General features: G+C 41.8%; 2 protein-coding genes across 6 annotated transcripts; one reads left to right on the forward strand and one right to left on the reverse strand.

Annotated features, from left to right (window-relative positions):
* Window positions 1-2,604: 2,604 nt before the first annotated feature.
* On the reverse strand, window positions 2,605-8,149 carry LOC128027099 (ras-related GTP-binding protein A-like). Its single transcript, XM_052614408.1, has 4 exons — window positions 8,135-8,149; window positions 3,430-3,529; window positions 2,949-3,015; window positions 2,605-2,857 (listed from the first exon to the last, which is right to left on the reverse strand). Exons 1-4 carry the CDS (start codon window positions 8,147-8,149, stop codon window positions 2,605-2,607), a joined length of 435 nt encoding a protein of 144 aa, XP_052470368.1.
* hdx (highly divergent homeobox) lies at window positions 6,661-17,446 on the forward strand. Of its 5 annotated transcripts, none has more exons than XM_052614119.1 (11): window positions 6,661-6,774; window positions 8,436-8,661; window positions 9,309-9,455; window positions 10,474-11,391; window positions 11,647-11,700; window positions 11,804-11,950; window positions 12,695-12,887; window positions 12,998-13,077; window positions 13,169-13,261; window positions 16,927-17,049; window positions 17,130-17,446. In XM_052614119.1, the coding sequence occupies exons 2-11, from the start codon at window positions 8,626-8,628 to the stop codon at window positions 17,274-17,276; spliced, it is 1,938 nt and encodes a 645-aa protein (XP_052470079.1). In that variant the 5' UTR covers window positions 6,661-6,774; window positions 8,436-8,625; the 3' UTR covers window positions 17,277-17,446. The 5 variants fall into 5 exon arrangements, with proteins under 5 accessions (XP_052470079.1, XP_052470080.1, XP_052470081.1 ...); XM_052614120.1 differs by having other exon boundaries at window positions 13,172-13,261; XM_052614121.1 differs by having other exon boundaries at window positions 11,810-11,950.
* The last annotated feature ends 4,553 nt before the right edge of the window (window positions 17,447-21,999 follow it).

The raw sequence follows: 21,999 nt of genomic DNA on the forward strand, positions 1-21,999 counted from the left end.
AGGGTCCATGAGCACCTGACTCGACTTTGGAGGGTCCACGAGCACCTGACTCGACTTTGGAGGGTCAACCGGAAACCTGACTCAACTCTGGAAAGTCATTGGGCATGTGACTCGACTCTGGAAGGTCAACAGGAATCTGACTTGATTCTGGGGAATCAACTGGAACGTGACTCGACTCTGGAAGGTCAACAGGAACTAGCCCTGACTCTGGAAGGTCAACGGTGACTAACCCTGACTCTGGAAGGTCGACGGTGACTAACCCTGACTCTGGAAGGTCGACGGTGAGTAACCCTGACTCTGGAGGGTCCATGAGCACCTGACTCGACTTTGGAGGGTCCACGAGCACCTGACTCGACTTTGGAGGGTCAACCGGAAACCTGACTCAACTCTGGAAAGTCAATGGGCATGTGACTCGACTCTGGAAGGTCAACAGGAAACTGACTTGATTCTGGGGAATCAACTGGAACGTGACTCGACTCTGGAAGGTCAACAGGAACTAGCCCTGACTCTGGAAGGTCAACGGTGACTAACCCTGACTCTGGAAGGTCGACGGTGACTAACCCTGACTCTGGAAGGTCGACGGTGAGTAACCCTGACTCTGGAGGGTCCATGAGCACCTGACTCGACTTTGGAGGGTCAACCGGAAACCTGACTCAACTCTGGAAAGTCAATGGGCATCTGACTCGACTCTGGAAGGTCAACAGGAATCTGACTTGATTCTGGGGAATCAACTGGAACGTGATTCGACTCTGGATGGTCAACAGGAGCCTGACTCGACTCTGGATGGTCAACAGGAGCCTGACTCGACCCTGGACAGTCAACTGGAGTTTGACTCGACTCTGGAAGATCGACAGGAACTACCCCTGACTATGGAAGGTCAACAGTAACTAACCCTGACTCTGGAAGGTCGACGGTGACTAACCCTGACTCTGGAGGGTCCATGAACACCTGACTCGACTCTGGAGGGTCAACCGGAACCTGACTCAACTCTGGAAAGTCAACGGGCACCTGACTCGACTCTGGAAGGTCCACTGTAGTTGCCATCCTCTGCAGTGACTCCGGGCTGGCGGCCATCTTGTACAGTGTCGTTGGGTTGGTGGCCATCTTGTACTGTGGTACTGGCTCAGCAGACGTGATGTGAACAGTTTTGGGAATCGCTAGGATCTTTGAAAACATGGAGAAATAATCCAAAAATGTCTCTGCGGCCATCTTGAGCGTTGGCGCTGAGCTGGCGGCCATCTTCCACCGTGGCGCTGGACTGGTGACAACTTTGTACAGTGGTGCTGTGCTGATGTCCATCTTGCCTCGTTGCGCTGGGTTGGCGGCCATTTTGTGCTGTGGCGCTGGGCTGGCGGTCATCTTGCCTTGTGGCGCTGAGCTGGCGGCCATCTTGTGCTGTGGTGTGGGGCTGGCTTCCATCTTGCCTCGTGGTGCTGGGTTGGCGGCCATGCTGCACAGCGGCGCTGGGTTGGCGGCCATCATGCACAGCGGCACTGCCTCCTCTCCCATCTCTGTCCATAATGGGGAAACGGCGGCTCCCATCCGAACCCCGGATCAACGGGAGGCCACAGTGGAGATCGCTGCCGGACCTCCTCACGATCACTAACTCCTGAGCGACCTCCCCTGGTTCCACAGAACACTACCAGGCGAGTACCCTCAAAGCCATTCCTCTCCCGCTTGATGGCTGGGGAGGAAATTGGAGCAGACATACCGCTGGATCTTTTCTTTGATGGAGTCCTTCTATGACGTTTCGCGACCAGAGACACAGGGAGAGATCCAAATGCAGGTAAGATTTACTGATCAATAAGGGTAATCCAAATAAACAGTCCAATAAAACAAACAAAACAAAAGAGGGAACAGGAAGGAAAGGAACAGGAACTCGGAGGACGAGAAGGTGAGGGTAAATCTCGGGAGACGAGAAGACTGGTCATACAAAGGGTAAGGATTCCATACAAACAACAGGGAAAGACAGGTATTTATAAGGAGACTAATGACAATAGATTTCCTGCACCAGGTGCAATTAACTGGAGTGCAATGACTGTGAAGACAGGACCAGACTAGAGGAATTATAGTGCCTATGGTGAAGTGCCTAAGGGGAAGTGAGCTCACTAGTGGACACCCAGGGAAACAGAGACTGACAGCGTGACAGTAGAAGCTGGAGATTACGGTTTATAAAGTTATAAATATCAATCTTTTTCTTATACAAACACATCGATTCGATACAGGAGGCCTTTATTCACCCCGGGAGCCTTGTGAGGTACTTTTTATGATGGGTGGATTCACTTTATTGGACTTCTTTTTGAAACCATTATAACACTTAAAAGAGTCAGGATATTTTTAAATATAACTCTGATTGGATTCGGCTGAAAGAAGGAAGTCATACAGAATAAGGATGGCTTGAAGGTGAGTAAATCATGGGGTAACTTTCATTTTTGGGTGAACTTAATGAATTGAATGATCCAAAAAACAGGTTCAACTAATTTTTTTTCCTTCTCTCAATCAATCTATTGATTTTCAGGTTTAAATGTGATCTGGACATGTTTTTTTTTTTCGTTCTTTTTTTTCAAGCAGATTTTTTTGAAGAAAAAAAACAAAAACCCGACCTCAAACATGGATATTCCTGGCGTGTCTCACCAGGTCTCTCTGGTCTTCCTGCACCAGGTCCATCTTGTGCACCAGGCAGAAGATCTTGGCGTCAGGGGAGTTCTGCAGGATGGCTTCCAGACACGACTGATAGTAATGCATATCCTTCTCCAGCTCGCGGCTCTTCACATCAAACAGGTAGATCAGCACCTCCACATTACGAAAGATGTTGTCTCTCTGACTCGTGAAGCAGTTCTCCATGAATGTGTCCTGTCTGTGCCATTCACATTTACGTAAAGATGAGAAAACAAAAGTGTCTCTCCAAAAGCCATCCAACAAAACACCTTGCTCCAGGAGACACTCACCCTCCGCAGTCCCACAGGTTTAGCACCAGATTACCCAGAAACCTCACGTGGCAGTGCTCCACATCAACTGATGAAAAAAAAAAGAATTTAACCTTTCAACCGATTCTTAACAGATTTTGACATATTAACATCTGAAAATGAGACATTAGGCAATGGTAACAGGAGGAAAATTATTTATATCTTACGGAAGTATAAAACATAATAAAAAAAAAAGAGAACTGCACCAAATGATGATTTAAAACATTAAAAAGAAAATTCCCAATGCAGAAAATTGTGCAACAAAATAGGATTCATTTGCATTGAGCAAAATAATCAGCATAGGACCAGCACATATTTGGGAAATCTTGCCCTCCTCTGCATTCAAACATGAACAAGACACATAAGATCAGGAGCCTGGCTTCACTGAGGTGTCTTGCAGGTTTGGAAAGAAGTGTGGTAGTATAAAAGATGACACAATTTGTGTTTTTTGACAAAGTTATACTTGTGGCTCCGAGGCGGCGAGTGTCTCTGGCGATGTAATTGGCAAATTTGATCGAACTCATGCTGGTCTTTCCTGATCCACTTTTACCCATCAACAGCACCTGCAGAAAAGAGCCAAGGGATATTTCTGCACCAACTTCATGGCAGTGACGTGACGTCTCTGCAGCAAATTCACATTAATAACAAATTCAAAGCTTAATTGATGCTGGTCAGCAAACAGATGTCTGTTCTGTTTCTGATGAACTCCACAGAACTGAGATACTTCTGACAACAGCACAAATATTTAGAATGATCTCAGTTTAAACAGTGTGAGTATGAAACCACAGATCACATAGTGTGTGTGTGTGTGTGTGTGTGTGAGAGAGAGAGAGTGTGAGTGAGTGAGTAAGTGAGTGAGAGTGTGTGTGTGTGTGTGTGTGTGAGAGAGAGAGAGAGTGTGTGTGTGTGTGTGGGCATGTTTTTGTATCATATCAGGACACAACTCTGTATAATGTCATGGGTATGACACAGGTATTACAAGGAGAGGGTGACTTATGAGGACATAACCCATGTCCCCATTTTTCAAAACGCTTATAAATCATACAGAATGAGTTTTTTGGAAAAAAGTAAAAATGCACAAAGTTTCCTGTGAGGGTTAGGGTTAGGTGTAGGGTTGGTGAAGGGCGATATACAGTTTTGTACATTATAAAAACCATTACACCTATGGGATGAACACACTTTACACAAAAACAATCGTGTGTGTGTGTGTGTGTGTGTGTGTGTGAGAGAGAGAGAGAGAGAGAGAATGAATGAATGAATGAATGAATGAGAGTGAGTGAGTGAGTGAGTGAGTGAGTGAGTGAGTGAGTGAGTGAGAGAGTGTGTGTGTGTGTGTGTGTGTGTGAGTGGGTGAGAGTGAGAGAGTGAGAGAGTGAATGAATGAATGAATGAGTGAGAGTGAGGGAGGGAGTGAGTGAGTAAGTGAGAGTGTGTGTGTGTGTGTGTGAGAGAGAGAGAGAGAGAGTGAATGAATGAATGAGTGAGAGTGAGTGAGTGAGTGAGTGAGTGAGTGAGTGAGTGAGTGAGTGAGTGAGTGTGTGTGTGTGTGAGTGGGTGAGAGTGAAAGAGTGAGACTGAGTGAGAGAAAGTGTGTGTGTGTGTGTGTGTGTGATTATAGTGTGTATAGATTCTCATTCAGCAAAGCACTGATGTAAAGAATTTGATTTTTTATAATTGATGAAATCAGAAAAGAGGAGTACAGATGTTCGTCAATCTAAATTTCATGTCGATAAAATGTGTAATTAAAATGTGTACAATGCAAAGCACTCAACTCTTGCCTAGTCCAATTTCAGATGCAAGCTCAAATGTGTTTTAGTGCTCATTCACACCAAAATTAAAAAATTAATAATTTGGTCAAGGACTGACTGTGTTTGAGCTGCAGTCACTCTTACCCAAAAAGCAGCATTTGTGACACTTTTTATTTTTTAGGGTTGGAACACAGGATGAGTGGCACTTTTATATGATGCTAAAAGTTTGTCTCTACATAAACATGAACATTACCAGAGCTGTTCTGAGAGAAAACTTTAACATTTCCTAGTTTTATTGGAGAAGAACATTTTAAATCATGGCATAGATATAATTCCGTTTATGGCCATTTTACACACGTTGCATAAAGTCAAATGCTATATCGAATCATTCTCTTTTCATAACGTAGTTGAGAATCATTTTTACGTAAGGTTTGGTAAATTAAATAAATAAAATAAATAAACCTTTTCTTTTCTTCTGGTAGTCAGGAAGTCAAGTACATAATTTTAATAACTTAGCAACTTTAATAAATTATTTTTTTGTGTAAACAAACCTACCTGAAATAAAAATATTACACAAAATTAAACTCTCGGTTTTGCATATTTTCTAGCTAATAAAATAAAGATTTAGTCACAGGTATGAGTGTGTATTCTGTCTCTTCTTTCCTCCTTCTCTTGTTTCTGCCATCTGGTGGCTATAGTGACAATATCTTTCAGACACAACACTTTCTTTGTAACCCATTAACTGTAAAATACACTCTTAGAACACTGCCTCACAATTAATACCCTAAACTTGTGAAACTAACCTCTGTTTAATAAAATGCATATGAAGGTCTCAAAGTGTTTCTGTGATGCTGAAAGTGTCAGACTGTTGCTGATGACTGTCACGATCTGCACATGAACACAAAGACTGAGGATCCAAAAAATGGATTTAAATCACCTTATTTGTTATGCAATATTTTTTAGGCAGCAACCATGCATATTTCCACTCAATGCACTCAATTTTAGAATGATAATGTTTCAGAAGATATTGGGCTGTATTCTGTGAGTTAATTCCTAATAAAGTAGTTATTCTGTCTCTGACTCTCTATGGCATGGATAATATGGAAAGAATACATTTTTAATCATTCCCTTATTATTCTGAAAAAAAGAAAAGAAAAAAGGAATTAAAAGGGCAGGTCTTAAGGAAGCCAATCATGTGTAGTTTTTAAGTCACATGACATTTGAATCTCCATCCAAATACCTTTTCCCCATGTCACCCGCCAGAAATTACTCTAAACATTTTTACCAAGGGGGATTTATTTATTTATTTATTGTAAAGTAGATTTGACATTTTATGTACAATATAACTTTGTCTAAAATAGTTTTACAATAGCTTAAGAAAGTAATCAATGTTCTCATGTGGCAATGCTGTACCACTGTGGAATTACAGTAATGTGTTTCCCCAATGGGATTTTTTTTTTTTTTAAAGATAGTAGCATCAATAATATGATTTCATTTATTTATTTATTTGAAGTTTTTATTGTATTTATGTAGAAACAACAAAATTATTTCTTCTTTTCAGAAAATGAATACAGTCGTTTTACGGATGGGCCAATAGGAAGAGGGCAGAGTTATCTCTTACATGTGATGAGAGCGAGGATCAGACTGAGTTAGACTTCATATATATATATAATTTTTTTATCTGTTTTGATTTGTATGATTGTAGCTATTTCATGTAATAAAATCTTATTTGAAGAAGAAAAAAAAAAATATATATATATATGTATGTATTCCATGGTTAGAACATAATGCACAGCATAAAAGGATTAATTGCAACATCAGAGCTAAGATTAATAACACTACCCTCGTCTCCTCTGATCATCATCAGCAGCAGCGGCGGTGGGCGGGGCCGAGTGTGTCACGGTGATGATTCTGCGCCTCCATTGGCCCGTGTCAGCCCTGACGTCACGATCATGATTAGAATTGATGATCGGACGTTTTGATTTCATTGTCTAGTGAGGGGATTGGTAAAGAAATCTGCTGAATTTGAGGGGTTCGTTGATTTCTCTACTCTACCAAAGGTATCTCTCCCGTTTCATCTCCTCAGTAGTATTATACGAACGGCTAATGCCACACATTTAGACCAGCATCGCTTATAACATAATAATAACGTTAATAATAATGATAATAATAAAAGTTTCGCGCGGTGGCTTTGGCTCGCGGGCCTTTCTCGTCGCCTCAGGAATCCTCTCCTTTTGTTTACTGCTTCACTTCAGCTTCGTGACGCCTTTTATTGAGTTTGTAACCGCAACGGACAGCGTTGTATCCCTCGATGAGGGTTTAGCTGCTCGAGATATCTCTATTATTATGATTTCATGCCCGAGCGCAGAGTGTGTAATCGAGAACGAGCACGTATTTCTGCACATTCATCTGTGCCCCGATGGGTCCGAGCAGCTGATGGTCGAGCCCGTGTTTGTGTCAGTAATGGCGCGGGATGGAGACTAGCAGCGCGGCTAAACCGCATCAGCAGCACCGCTACAACAAACAACAAACTCTATTCATGGAATTACAGCAGACTGACGAAATGTACTTTCACTACATGTTGTGATGAGAGGCTCGGTTTCTCACAGAATCTGTCATGTTTCTGTCATCTGTGAATGACCATACCAACATTTATTATAACAACAACATCAGCTGTAGTAAATATGGCAGGGATTATGACCAGTGATTTAATGTTTTTTTTCTTTATTATTATTATTATTATTTTTTAAATAAGCAAATGTTAAACCTTTTTGTGGAAAACTTTTAATATATCAGACACAAATAATTCGTTTTTATTTTTCTCAGTGCTTTTTGAGTCAGAGCTCAGTCATGTCTAGTAATGGATAAAGGTTTGAATAGATTACAATACAAAAAAAAAACAAAAATATGTGTTGTGGATAAGTGGCAAAATCTTTTTTGTGAACAATTCACCCAAAATGAAAATTACTGTGAGAGAAAAAAAAAATCAAGTTTACAGAGTTTTAGTGTCAGTAGTCGAACTACATTAAACTACTGTATGTAATGTTGAATATGACGTGTAATAATGCGTGGGGGAATATTTGTGTGTCCTGGTAAGCTACCAGTAAAAAGTGGCCTTCATTAATTTAAATATATATGGTCAGTGACAGAGTTCGAGCATATTCATCTAGATTAATTCAGTATTTTCAGCCTTAGAATCACCATTGTCCTGCACCAAGTCCAAGCCTATGAATCTCTCTCTCTCTCTCTCTCTCTCTCTGTTTTTACTATGTATTGACATAGTAAAACAGTATTGACATTCTAACAGCTCTGTATTTTAACAGAGCTGTTAGAATAGTGAACAGCTACCATTCGTCTACACACATTATCAGTGAGACACCTCAAGGTCCTGTACTGGGCCCTATCTCCTTTTCCTCATACCTTGTTAACAGTCATTTGTTCTTTGTGATTTACTGCCACTGTATAACAACTGCAAGCACACAGTTGTAAAATCGGTTCCATAATTAAAATGGACTTGACTTTTGACTTTATGTTAATATAGCTAAAATAATAAGACCTAAGCAAATTAACACATTTAAACAGAGCCCTATTAAAATAATAAGAATAAATACAGTTTATAATCATAGTTTGACATTAAAGCATTGTTACTCCCCTACTTCTAATAATGCTAGTAATTTAATTATTGTTTTAAAGAGCGACCTTTCCATTCTGTGTTTTTCAGCTCTGTGGAGTCTGACCTGGAGCGAGCAGAGCGTGTGTGTTTCTAACATCCTCCAAACACAGCGTAAGAGCAGGTGAACGTGTCACGATGGCTGGATGCTGGTGTGAGTGAGTGAGTGTTTCTGCTGTATGCTGAGATTAAGTGTATCTGAAGCTGATTCCTGGGGTCTCTCAGCGCACCCATCAGAGGGATGGAAAAATGGCTGGAAAAGAGGAGCATTCACACGGTGAGTGTGCATTATCAGACCGGCTCTAAGTCATTAACAGGGTTAGATCAGGGCTAGATCTATAGCACTCCGATTGGGTTTCTATTATTAATAAAGAAGTACAGTTTCACAGCTGTGCACCTGAAGGACTGTTCTGGGTTCAGTGGTGTCTGACGTGATATAAGTGAATGCAATTGAGTCATCTCTGTGTTTCAAAATGTGAATAAAGTCTAAGTTGTGAAGCGTGTCTTATTTGTGTGTCACATGATTGCTGAATGACTGAATGCTTCGTATATTTGATGTTCGAAAGCAGTTATTAAAAGTGTGTGGAGTGAGTACAGCAGCTCACATAACAAGGGCTGATATCACACACACTCAGCTCTGGGTGAAACATTCAAAAACACATCAGAAGAGTTCGATGGAGACCCAGCCACTGTTTCAAGAGTATAGACACACAACATGTGTCATGATTTAATGGTGAGATGAGGCTGGTGGGGCAAGCAGAATCTCATGTCAGCATAACATTCATCACCCATCACTACAGCCTGTGATAGTAGATGTGGTTTACCAGATCATTCATGCAAGCTCTTTAACAAAGCATCATGCCTCGGATGATAATGAGATGTTTCTAACTGTGCAGTGCTGTTATTTCATTTCTGATCTATCAGATGAACCTGCGGTCTGTGTTCACCGCCGAGCAGCAGAGGATCCTGGAGCGCTATTATGAGAACGGCATGACCAATCAGAGCAAGAGCTGCTTCCAGCTCATCCTGCAGTGTGCACAGGAGACCAAACTCGACTTCAGCGTCGTCAGAGTAAGCCTGCTCCTTTCATTCATGAAGCATTTCATTTCACATGCCTTGAGCTACCCATCCATCCATCCATCCATCCATCTGCTTTACTTTAAACTGTTTCAGACCGAAACTTTAAACTTCTTAAGCTTTTAAACTTCTGTGGTGTGTCTGTGTTATTGATGGTATGTCTCTTTTAGGATGGTGGCATGTAGACAAAAAAACAGGGATGCATTAAGAGGAACGATCATGAGCCAGATGTGAACTGAGGTCTTTTGGTTAAAACCCTAAAACAGTTTCAAAAATGAGAATTAAAGCATTTTACAGCTTGTTTAATGTACGCTTCATATTTCATTAGTATTGAATTCTTCTGTGTAAGTCCCTCGGTGGCAGCACTTTGGATTTGGGGGACATTTCCAGTGAATTATGACATTAAAACGAGTCTTTTTAGTCTGTGTTAATATCATAAAGGTCATCTTTAAACTAGTTTATTTCTAAACTCTGACAGAATACACTTTTTGAAGATAAGTGAGGGATAATGTCCATTTGTTAGCGATGACAGCAGACTGGCTGTACATTATCCTGTATATTACATGGCTAATAACACAGTTTTGATTTGACTTTTAGTAGCTTATTAATATTTTATTACCTCACTTGTAACAGTTCCTGGTAAGCTCCTTTTAGTCTAGTTCAACAAACAAGTCCAAAGAAGCAAACCTGTTAGTAAGGGATGTTTTAAAGTCCTCCCGCTTACTACACGATTACTCAGTGTAGATATAAAGGCTAAGTAAAGAATCACACTGGCATGGCACGCTGACTTGAGTTTGAGATGTTAAAAAATCTTATTTTTATATTATCTTCAAGTTTGTGCTAAGAGAAACGAATCTATTCAATCTGTTCGTCATGCAAACCCTGTGTTTCAATGGTTTGTACTTTCACGATTCCTTAGTCGTATAGAAAAACAGGCCATTGTTTAAAAGTCCTCTTGTGTGGTGGAATGGATCGTCCTCTCATGGCGTGCGTCCCTCTGCTTCTGTCTCAGACCTGGGTAGGGAACAAGCGTCGGAAGCTGGCGTCTAAGGCCGATCAGAACGGTGCTGCTCCAGCTGTGTCCCATCAGCATGTTTCTTGTGCGTCTGTGGCCGGCTCGCTGCTGACGGCTGAGATGGCAGCCATGAGGAGCATTCGGCACGCCCCCCCGGTGACCCACCTCCTCCCTCCGCAGGCCTCGTCCTCCTCATCCTCCTCTTCTCCATCCTCTTCCTCCCCGCTCAGCGACGTGATTCTGACTGGCATTTACGCCAACTGCTTCAATGCTTCTGCTCACAGCAGGACAGGGATGAAGTCGTTTCCCACTCACTCAGAGACGGAGCCTGCCGCTCATGATTCTGCGGACGCAGCGGTGTATCGCGGCGCTATTGCAGTCGGCATGCATCGGAAAGCTCCCATCATCCCCGGCTCCAGTGCGCTCAAGTGCAGTCAGACGCTCAAGCCCTTCTCCTCCAGAGACTCGGCTGGAATCGCTCCCAGTTGGGCCACGCAGCAGCCGTCCTGGCCTCAGACGTCCCCCCAGAAGCCAGCCCCGGCTCAGAGTCAGCATGTTTTCCCTCCAGGCGAGCCGTCCCAGCGGCCTCCAGACCCTGCGGGGAGGAAGACGAGGCCGGGCGAGGCGGCCGAGGTCTTCTCGATCGCGATGGAGACGGGCGACGCTGAGGATGAGTACGCCAGAGAAGAGGAGCTGGCCAACATGGCGGCGCAGATGCAGTGCAGTAAAGGCAGTGTGGACGGTGGGCGGAGCTCCAGCGCTGCTTCCTCTTCCTTGACTGACAGCCCAGGACTCACCGAGAGGAGCCGGCCTGCTGTCTCTGGAGAGAAGGGGTGTCACACCAGAACATCGTCCCCCGGCAGCGTCCCGTTAAACCTGCTCTCGCAGACAGCTTCCAGAGCCCCCTGTCTCCAGGTTAGCTTTACATTTGACCATTACACACAGTTTGGCTTTCAGAGGCTTATCCGAATGCTGACTATTTTATTGAAGATTCAATTGGCGTGTGTAAGACTCAGAATCGAAAGAGAATCAATCATACAGAATATCTTGATGACACAATTTTCATCCTTTGGGTGAACTATCCCTTTAAAGCAGTTATTAGTGATATTTTTATGAGTTGTGATATTTGAATGCAGTTTCCTCTGCATCTCTTCCCTTGTGTTTCTTCAGGTAACAAGCAACCTGTCGGCTCCCTGGCTTCACGGTAACTCACGGAAGAGAACGGTGAGTGTCTGAGATGTGCTGCTGCTCTTCTCCGGCGCGTCAGAGATCACTGTACTGTCAGCTTCTGATGATGGCTTTAATAAAAGGTGTAGTGTGTGTTAAGCTGCAGGACAGGACGCAGTTCAGCGACAGAGACGTGTTCACGCTGAAGCGCTACTGGGATAAAGGCATGACCAGCCTGGGCTCTCTGTGCAGAGAGAAGATCTCAGCGGCCGCCAGCGAGCTCCGAGTGGACTCAGAGATCATCAAGGTCTGCAGTCCGGGCAGATTTCATCACCTTATAAAATAAATAAAGGATAACATTTCTGACTTTAGATGAAAAGAATGTCACACTGTTGAGAAAATAATTTGTGTTATTTTAGTATTGATACAAAAATGTGACAAAATATAACACCACATGTGAAATGATGACTCCCAGTGGTTTTCAGTAAGACTGTCTAATTGCTGTTTTAGTAAAACATTTAGCTTAAGGGAAAACATATAATCTCAACACAAATATTTGTCCATCCTATGCAAATGATTTTTTTTTAATTTTCTTTTTAAGTGTAGTTTTTAAGCGACTTGAGTTCAAAATGAGTAAAAACTGGTTAAATTCAACATTATTATTTATTTCTAAAATATATATACTTTTTTTTTATCAATTTGAAATGTAAGAAAATTTTCAGTCAGTTCTTGCTAATAACAACCCATAGTAAATGGCATTAACTTTGACTTTTACCTCAATAAACTGCTAATTGGCTTGTTATTAATAGGCAGGTAGTTGTTAAATTGAGGGATGTAGAATATGTGCTTTATAAGCACTAATAAACAGTCAATAGGTTTATAATAGGCATGTTATTAACTAACTAGTTAATAGTGAGATTTGGTCCCTATACTAAAGAGTTACCAAATTTTGTAAACTAAAAATGGTTCATCATCATCATCATCACACAATATATTTTTTTTTTGACGGCATCAATCAAGTCTTAAATCCTTTCTAAACTCTGTTCGACAGACGTGGATTGGTAACCGCAGACGTAAGTACCGTTTGATGGGCATTGAGATCCCTCCGCCTAAAGGAGGGCCGGTCGTGTTCCCGAATCAGTGCGATCCTCACTCCCCTCACATCCTGGAAGAGGACGGTCTGACTCCGGAGCTCGGAGAGGCCAGCGAACACAATGGTGTGGTGTCGCTCTGTTTGTCTGACGGTGGGGAGGATACTCATACTGCTGATGATGACACTGTTCACTTCTTTATTTACATTGTTCATATATCAGCTCAAGCCATTTTAATGTGTAGTAATTGCCTTATTTTGAAGATGGAGCCAGTGATTTATATCTGAAGGAAGATGATGATGTGAACGATGAATCAGATGGCGCCACTCCTGCTAAACATGTGGTATGAGCACAGATTCACGAACCTTTATTGAGTTTACTGTGAACTCTGATCCAGTATTTGCCTGTAACTCAAACATGAAACTTTCTTCTAGAAGATTGAAATCGTCGAAGAAGAAGATGAGGACGATGATGATGACATTTTGTCCTCAGAGATGGAACAGATGCAAAACCTGTTAGAGTTCAAGGTAAGCAGAGAGCCAAAGACCAGGACAGACGCTCTCATCTGTTAATAACCAGGTCTCTGTCTTCATCTCCTAACAGCTTAACGGGATGTTTCACCCCAAAAGAGTCTCTTTCAAAACCTGTATGCACTTCTTTTCCAGAACACAAAAGAAGAATATCACATTTCATTTTTGTGTAGATTATCCCTTTAATAGCCTTCATATCTCCCTTATGTCCTAACAGACCGTTATGCAGTACCACAAGCACACAATAAAAACAGCTTTCCATGTTAATCAGAGATTCTGTGTTGAATTGTACACATCTGCCAGGGATTACTCTCAGGGATTCACTTGAGTTAAACCACTTTTTTTTAGTTTGTGTACTTTTGCAGCTTTGGAGCCCAATACAGTTGAGTTGCATCTCCTACCTCAGAACTTGCATTATATAAAGCTTCATGTATATACACATATTCTATATTTATTTATACACTCTGTTATTTGCACTTTGTAATTGTATTTGGGGAAAAGCACAAATTTGACAGAGCTACTCCTCTGGATGCTGTGTTGGTATTTAAACTCCTTTGATCGGTGTTATAGCATCCCTTGCATCAGAAACTCATTATTAAATTGATTCAGTGTGGTGTGTGTTTTAAGAAAGTCCATGTATATCAAGTGTTGCTAAATTTGGAAATTTTGTTTATTTTTATCTCTGTATTATATATACCAGACTTGAGTGAATTGTGGAAATGATCTATGGCAAAAATTTAAGTGTATGAATTCAGATTGGTACTTTTTTTTCCTGTTGTGGAAGTGAAAATCAATTTGTCTGTTTGACTCACTGTTTTGGGGCAGTGATGGATTCAGAGGTAAAAGAGGTTCCAGTCCAAACCTAAATGACTTATTATCTTCTGCAAAACATGGTGGTATATTGACTCACTTTAATGCCTAATAAAGCACCTAACAAAGTCCATGCAGCTCACTGCTCATTTGAAAGGTGTTCTGACTGGTGAAGAACAGCCCAACCATCTTATTTCTTCACACTCCAGTACATTGTTTCCATGCTTCTTCTGTCATTGCAGAAATGTAAAAGGTGCAGTTTCGTGCTTTATTGAGCTTTAAAGTGAGTTGCAATGTGCTGTCGTTGTAATGAATCCATCCAACTGGATATTCATTCAATTATCACATTTTGTGTTCCGTAGAAGAAAGAAAGTCATTTGGGTTTGGATTGGAACTGCAAGGACAGGAACAAGAATTATTACACCTCTGAATCCTTCGCTGTCCCCAAATAAAGGCTTCATACTGGTCCCAAACGACACAAGGGTGAGTGAGTAAATGATGACAGAATATTTGGTGGAACTATTTCTTAGATTCTGAAGTTATTAGCTGCTATTACAGCTTATTTAAACACCTTTTTAACTCTAGTACATCTGTGTAGTTGTAGTAAATGATAAACGTGTTTAAAAGTCAAAGACCTGTGATGCTTTGAACTTCTGATTGTTGTGAGAGATTTTGTAACTATAGGCACCACTTCTCGTTTGCCATGTTTTGCAAGACATTATCTGTAAAATGTTTATTATAAATACTTTGGTATAGGTCATGGTTAAGATTATTATTGTTGCAGTGATCTAAAATAAGTACTTTCAGGGATTCCCTTGAGTTAAACCACTTAAATGTTTTCATGCGACGAGGCCCAGAAGACTGTTCAACCCACTTGTAGTTAATTTGCCAAGTGGTTGATTAGGCTCCTATGAAGCAATTGTGAAAACATGTCAGTCTCATTGGCCATCGTGAAGTCAGTTGATGTAGCATTGTTCTTTTCATGGCAGAATCTAATAATATATATATATATTTTTTTCTTTTAATGTAATTTAATTTTAAACAAAAGACAAGAAAGAATGAAAATATCCAGTCCATGAAGAAGATGTTAAGTTACTTTATAATATATACTTTATATATAATATTTACTATATTTTGATCTTAATTAGAGGGTATAATTTCAAAACCTGAAGCAAAAACAGAATGGTCTGAATTTAACTGGGTGAAATTAGGCTACATAAGACGCACCAAACAGCAGATGGGCTGAATGAAAATGCAAATTCCCTCTCTGACAGCAGGTGGCGCTTAAGGAACAGCAGTAATGCATTGTTTCCTTGATCACCACTGTAAATGCTAAATGCATTAAACAGAGGCAAGATGAAAATGCCATCTAAACTCTTTAAGACAGTCATTTCCCCTCTGCATCTCTGCTCAAATTTAAATATTAAACTGCTATTATTGTGGCGGTTTGCCTGCAGATATGCATGTTTCAGAGTGAAGCTCTGCTTGTCATGGGCTGCACTCATACACATTACCCATTTCACTCTGATAACTGCAGTGCCTAGGTATTTTTGTTTATATAAATAAATAACCTTCGCGATATGACTTTGGCATTAAGGTGTGGGATGCTTTTTCTAATCTTTATAACAGGGACGACTTGCATGGGATGTGCATTGTTTGTATGAGTGAGTAGCAAGGCGTCAAAGATAAGGAACTGACTCTGAGGTTACTCCTCCGCCTCTGGTGCTTTTTGGGAAGTAGAATCCCCAGTATTTTTTCTGTGCCATCTTCACTCATTAGCGATCTCTCAGTCAATCCCTGCCAGTGAACCAAACAGCCTGATCCTCCCTCAAATATAAATAAAATTACTATTTCAGGTCATTTGGTAGTGTGGCAACTACAGCCAAGTGCATTGCTGTGGGTCTTGAACACCATTAAAAAGGGTTACAGTTTGCCTCGTCACCCACACTTTGAATGTGTACTTGTACTGCTTCCAGTATTACATCTTCATCTTCATCCCTGAATGTGCTCTAAGGATATACAGGTTTAAGATGCAAAAGGTTCAAACCCATCATGTCACAATTCCAATTTTAGGATTGGTTTGGAAAATCTAAAGGACGCATAGTTTCACATTGAGATTATGTTCTTCCAACACAGAAAGCATTTCATGTTTGCTTTCAGGGTTAATGCATACCAATATTGAGTTCTTCCTTTCGGTCTTGCCTTATCACCGCACACCTTTACACACTGGCTTCTTTGTGAGTCCAGGGCCTCCGTGTACTGAATTATATTGTCGTCTGGCTGATGCAAGCCTGGTTAGAAGAGCTTGACGCTTGACATCTAGATGTGATTCTTGCCCACAGAGGGTCCTTGGTTTTGAGACTGAACCTCAAGAAAAGTGTGCTATCTCAGAGACAGAGAATCCTTTTCTAGAGGTAATATAGGATTCGACCACAATGCAGACAGCGGTTTCCTGCATGTGAAGATTCAAACTTTGTTGGTATGGACAGCATCAGACTAGGCCAAGATTATCACAGTTAATCAAATTCAGAGACTGCTAGGGTCTCATTGGAGCAGCTGTCATGTTTCCAAACCAGCTAAGCTCAAACTGCAGATTACATGGATTTTATTGGTTGCACTGCTGACTGCCTACGCAGAAAACAAATCTGAATTCTGAATGATTTGAAGCAGTGAAGGTGATATATTATTTAAAGCGATCTTATCATCATCTATTCTGCACATTAGAGATAACACTGTGTGCTCACAGCCTCTTTAATCATGAACTATACTTCATACAGAACTACACATATCATTTGACTTAATATAATATGTTTTTTTTGATTGTTAAAAAAATGGGTGATTTGTTCCCTCAGAATGAAGAAGTGCAGTTCCTTGAGAATGAGCTGCAGAGTCAGAAACAGAAGTTCTTGAAGCTGAAGAGCTTCACCAAAAGCCTGCTGATCGCTGTGAAAAACAAAGACAGAAAGAAACAGCGGGTGAGGAAACATAAATGGATTAAACTCTTAGTCAAGCGGTGGAAGAAATCAGATTGTAATCGGTGTTTGTCTGTTACCAGGAGCTGTTAGCCAGTCTACCTCAGAGAGTGAATGAAGACTGGGACCTGGGCCTGGAGAACCACAGCGAGTCTGGCATAGAGATGGCCACCATCCAGAGAGAGTCCTCTGCATCAGAGGAGGAGGACACAGATCAGATGAGACTGTAAACGCAGGGCAGCTTCCACCTCTTCTGTTCCTCACACATGCCACATAGTGCCTGTGGAAATGAAAAAAATCAACTGTTGGATCCCACGGGTCATTTTCTACAGCATATGTCATATCAGACTGCCTTGGACGGGTCCAGTACTAACAAATAAATAACACTAAGTTAACACAAGATTGGGTCTACTCGTTTTTATGACAACTTGAAGCATGAAATGCACGGATTAGGATTATATTTAAGCAGGTATATACGTCAGCACATCTAGGATCCGGCTGCAGGAAGAGAAAGGAGAAGCAGCCTTTCAAAATGTTGAATCAACTGAACCAATTGCTTCACAAAAGAGCTCAGAACGCCACATGCTGCTGGTCAGAATGGTGTAAATGCAACCAAAACTACAAACAAATCGGTTTTATTTAAAGTGCAATCAATTGAATGCATTTAACAAATCATCTAATAGCAATAACGTTTCTGTATACTGTTGTTTTACTAAACTGTAGGACTTGTTTTCTGTATGTAAAGTTTGGTTAGTCAGGCCAATACGATACAGGGGGGTGGGTGTGGGGGGTGGCTATCACACAACACGAGCATGAGAGCAGATTTTTGTTCCCTGAATTTCTCCACGATTGCAAATGCTATTTTTTTTTACAGTTCAGTAAACAATAAGTTAATGTTGTTACATTTTAGACGCAATATTGTCTGTTTTTGAGCAGCTTCACCAATGGAAATATTACCCATAAAGTCCTAGCAGAGTTGTGCATCTCTAATCATCAAACACACACCAGTGATTTGTTACTATATGAATCATCTCGGTTACGAATGTAACCACAGTTCCCTGAATAGGAAACAAAATGCTGCGTTGATTAATTATTTTGTATAGTATTTTAAAATGTAACGCCAGTACGCCATATTAAGTTAATTGCCTGCGAGCTTCTCCTCCTGTCTGTACGGTAATGAGACAGAGAGTCGAGTGGTTGTGACGCAATCGTTAGCCTATTTTTTACAAAAACTGTTTATACGGGGCCATAATGTAACATAGAAGGTAATGGAGCCCTTTATACATTGTCGTGTATCTTTAGAAATAAATAAGGGACAAACGTAGTCTTTAAATGCCTCAGATGTAAAGTTATTCACTGTCAAAGTGACGCCAAAATGAATGGGAGTCAATGGGAATGCTAACGCAAGTGAAGTTCTGCTACAAGATGGCAGCCCCCACATGACGTCAACTTCCGGTCGACTTCCTTGCCCCCTGTTTGCACCACCCTACACATGTGTACACAGTATACCTGCATGCTTAGATTTCATAAACTAAGGAATGTATATCAAGGTACTGAACGGCCGGGACCACAGCATCTCGTTCCCTATTCAGGGAAATCGAGCGCAGCGTTAGTTCAGTCAGGCCACGGAGGCAAGGCTGTGACCAGCTGATGCGGTCAGCTGTCAAATCGCTCCAATCACCACATCTCTCCTATTAGACACGGGACATATATATACATGGCACCACTGCTCGGTAAGTATGCTCAACGACTCTCAACCCTCCCTCCCTCCCCATTATATGCATGAGCACATTACTGCGCACCTTCTGGCTGTCGTCTTTGTTTCAGATCACTAAGGCTTCCAAAATCTTAGCTGGTATGGACCTCACTGCTGAGAGTCAACCATCTTCATAACCAGGCTACAGGATAGACGTACCACTGCCACATGTACATGATTATCTATGGGTGCTTTAAAGACAATACTAATAGTCTTAATTGTCATGTATTTCTAAACTCATGGTTCCGGGGGGTTAATGTTAAAACTCTTGTATGTTCAATTATTCTGGGAGCAAGAACCCCCATAAGGGACCATACTGCCAAAGATAAATTGTGTTCAATAAACTTAAGTAAACTTGCCAAAGTGGTTCCTGTCTGAACTGTGGTTACAAACGTAACCGAGATAATCCCTTTCATAGGTCAATTCGATGCTGCGGTTAAGTCCAAAACAGATGAACATCTGGTCGGACTCACCCCATGGAGCTGTATGATCAACATAAATCTCCAGCGCTCTAACAGGACAAGACTTGGATCTCCTAGCCCCGCCTCTGCAGGGACGAAAGCCTCCAAGACTCCTTGCTGGAAGCGAAAAGGGTTCGAGGCAACCTTAAGGGACATAATTAGGCCTTGGTCGCAGCAAAACTTTCACAAATCCTGGTGCAAAGTCCACGTACGAGGGCAAAACGGAAAGTGCCTGTAAATCCCCAGCTCTCTTGAGGGAGGATAAAGCCAAAAGAGGAATGGAAGGAGTTCCACAATGGAACTCACACAGGGCAGAAAAGCCAAAGCTGTCGCAAAGCCTGCATAAAGCGTGAGACCAGAGGATGACGGCCCACTGAAGTACTATCTATATATACGTGTTTAGCTGAAACCACATATAGATATAAAAAAGCACATACACATTAAGAGTGGCTGGTGTTACTCCATCTGAAAAACGGTCTTGAAGAAACTCCAGTACTGAAGCCACAGGGCAGTAAACTGTAACCATGTTAAGAATTCCACACCAGGCAATACATTTGAAGGAATATAAGCGTCTCGTAGAAGCTCCCCTAGAATTCATTATATATTTGGTAGTTTACAACTGAGAGACCGGGACATATTACCTCACCCCACTCAGAGGCCAAGCCCACAGCTTACATAGGTCTGGCCCTGGGTGCCGAATCATCCCTCGTGCTTGCAATAGTAAGTCCTGTCTGAGGAGGAATCTCCCACGGTTAGCCCACTAGCAGATTGACCAGATCCACAGCTGTGTGGGCCACCACGGAGCCACCAACAACAGCTGCTCCACTCTGTCCAGCCCCATTCTGGATAGCACCGCTGGAATTAGTCGAATCGGAGGAAAAGCATATAAACTGTTCCTGGGCCAATGGTGTGGTAGCACGTCCAAGCCCAGGGGTGATGGAGGGCATAGGGAGAACCATAGTGGGCAATGCGTACTCATGCTCGACACGAATAAGTCCACTTCCGCTTCTCCAAACACTCGCCATATACGGCTCAACATGTTGAAGTGCCCTGGGACATGAACCTCCCGGATTGACAGAAATCTGTTCTTTGTCCAAAGAAGAATATTCCTTGATAGCCTGCACGGGGGGTGAGAGCGTAATTCTCATCGATGATTCAGATATGACACAACCGCTATGTTGTCTGACCTGATTAACACATAACGGCCAATTAGCCGTTTCGAAAAATATATTGGAGAGCTAGGAACTGCCAGCAATTCATATGCCAGCAACGTTGTGTCTCCATCCATACTCCTTGAGCTGGACGTCCTTGACAAACAGCTCCCCAACACGTCAATGACGTCTCTCCGTTGTGACAGTGTCGCAGCAAAAACAAATCCCCAACCAAACTACAGTCCGAAGGAATATGGTTGATATCCTCCATGTCACCGAAATTGTTCAATGTGGGAAACATTGGGGTGAAATCCTTTGGCTTTTTGTCCACCACTGAAAAGGGCACATGTGAAGTGAGCCCAGCCAAAGGAAGAGCGCAGAATTGATACGCTTCGCCCTCTAAAGCGAACTTGAGGAACTTCCTGTGTCTCTTGTTGATCTGAATATGAAAATATGTATCCTTTAGATTAAACGTGACAAACCAATTGTTTGGTTGGATTAACAGGTAACATCGGCGTAAATCCAATATTGGTCGTAAACCGCCACTTTTTTTTGGTACAAAAATATAGCGGCTGTAAAAACCTTCTATAGCTCCTTTATCAGCAGAGATGACTTATCTTGAAGCAGTATTGTGATTTCCTTTCAATTCACAAACATGGGATTAATTCCATGGAAAGGAGGCGGGTATTTTCTAAACTGAATGGTCTATCCATGATGAATTGTGTGTACCACACACTGCGAAATGCTAGGCAAAACAGTAATGGTTTCAAAACCTCTTCCTGTAGCTGCAGCGTCTCCACATGCGTTGGAATGTCCGAGCATGGAAAGCTTGCGACGTCCGTAAGCAAGGGAAGCTCATGTGTCAAAGTCACTCCGTTTCATTGTGTAAAATCCTGAAGCATATCCACGGCAGGTTTTAATCCAACAAGATGAACATCAGGCCCCGCTACTTTCGAGAACGTGTAAGCTGTGTAGGATGTCATAAACGGGCCGTCTTTGTCAACCTCTTGCGCCATCCCTTGAACTCTGAGGCCTGGATTGTGCAGAGTGTTTGAGGGGGCGCTTGAAGTCATAGCTCAATCCAATGTTACTCGAGGCGCCTTTTTCAGTGAGACAGTCAGTGTTAGAGCATGGGGACTGCAGTGAGAGGGTTGGATGTGCATTAGTGGTCCAACACCGCTCTCTAGTAGAGGGCACAGTCCCTGACGAACAGTGAGAGTATCAGGAACTGCTGTTAGCGGCCTGAGGACAAGAGGATCTCGTCGTTGAACTCAGGTCTAACCTTTTTGTTGAATGACTGAATGATTCACTCATTAAGACAACAATTTGCCGCTACTGGCGCTTTTAGTTTAAATATTGGAGTATCGTTTCTTTCTTTTCAAAATGATTTCATGTTTCAATATATTTAATTGTTGTTGTTGTTGATGATGTTTTTCTGTTTTTTTGTATGTTGAATGAATCAAATATTTATTTTAAAAACTACGATTTATAATATCTATTCAGCGCTTTTCTAATTTAACACAATAATGTCTTTAAATTATCTTTAATTAATTGGCACGATGTAATTCATTAAAATATTTAATTG

Source organism: Carassius gibelio, chromosome A14 (assembly GCF_023724105.1).
Source record: "Carassius gibelio isolate Cgi1373 ecotype wild population from Czech Republic chromosome A14, carGib1.2-hapl.c, whole genome shotgun sequence".
Classification (NCBI taxonomy): domain Eukaryota; kingdom Metazoa; phylum Chordata; class Actinopteri; order Cypriniformes; family Cyprinidae; genus Carassius; species Carassius gibelio.

Coding starts and splice junctions, on each gene's coding strand:
- LOC128027099 (XM_052614408.1), bottom strand. Junction 3,016..3,429: donor TCGCCGCCTCGGAGCCACAA/GTATAACTTTGT, acceptor TTTTTTCATCAG/TTGATGTGGAGCACTGCCAC. Junction 2,858..2,948: donor AACCTGTGGGACTGCGGAGG/GTGAGTGTCTCC, acceptor TGAATGGCACAG/ACAGGACACATTCATGGAGA.
- hdx (XM_052614119.1), top strand. CDS start 8,626: ATGGAAAAATGGCTGGAAAAGAGGAGCATTCACACG. Junction 11,701..11,803: donor GTAACTCACGGAAGAGAACG/GTGAGTGTCTGA, acceptor GTGTGTGTTAAG/CTGCAGGACAGGACGCAGTT. Junction 13,078..13,168: donor CCACTCCTGCTAAACATGTG/GTATGAGCACAG, acceptor ACTTTCTTCTAG/AAGATTGAAATCGTCGAAGA.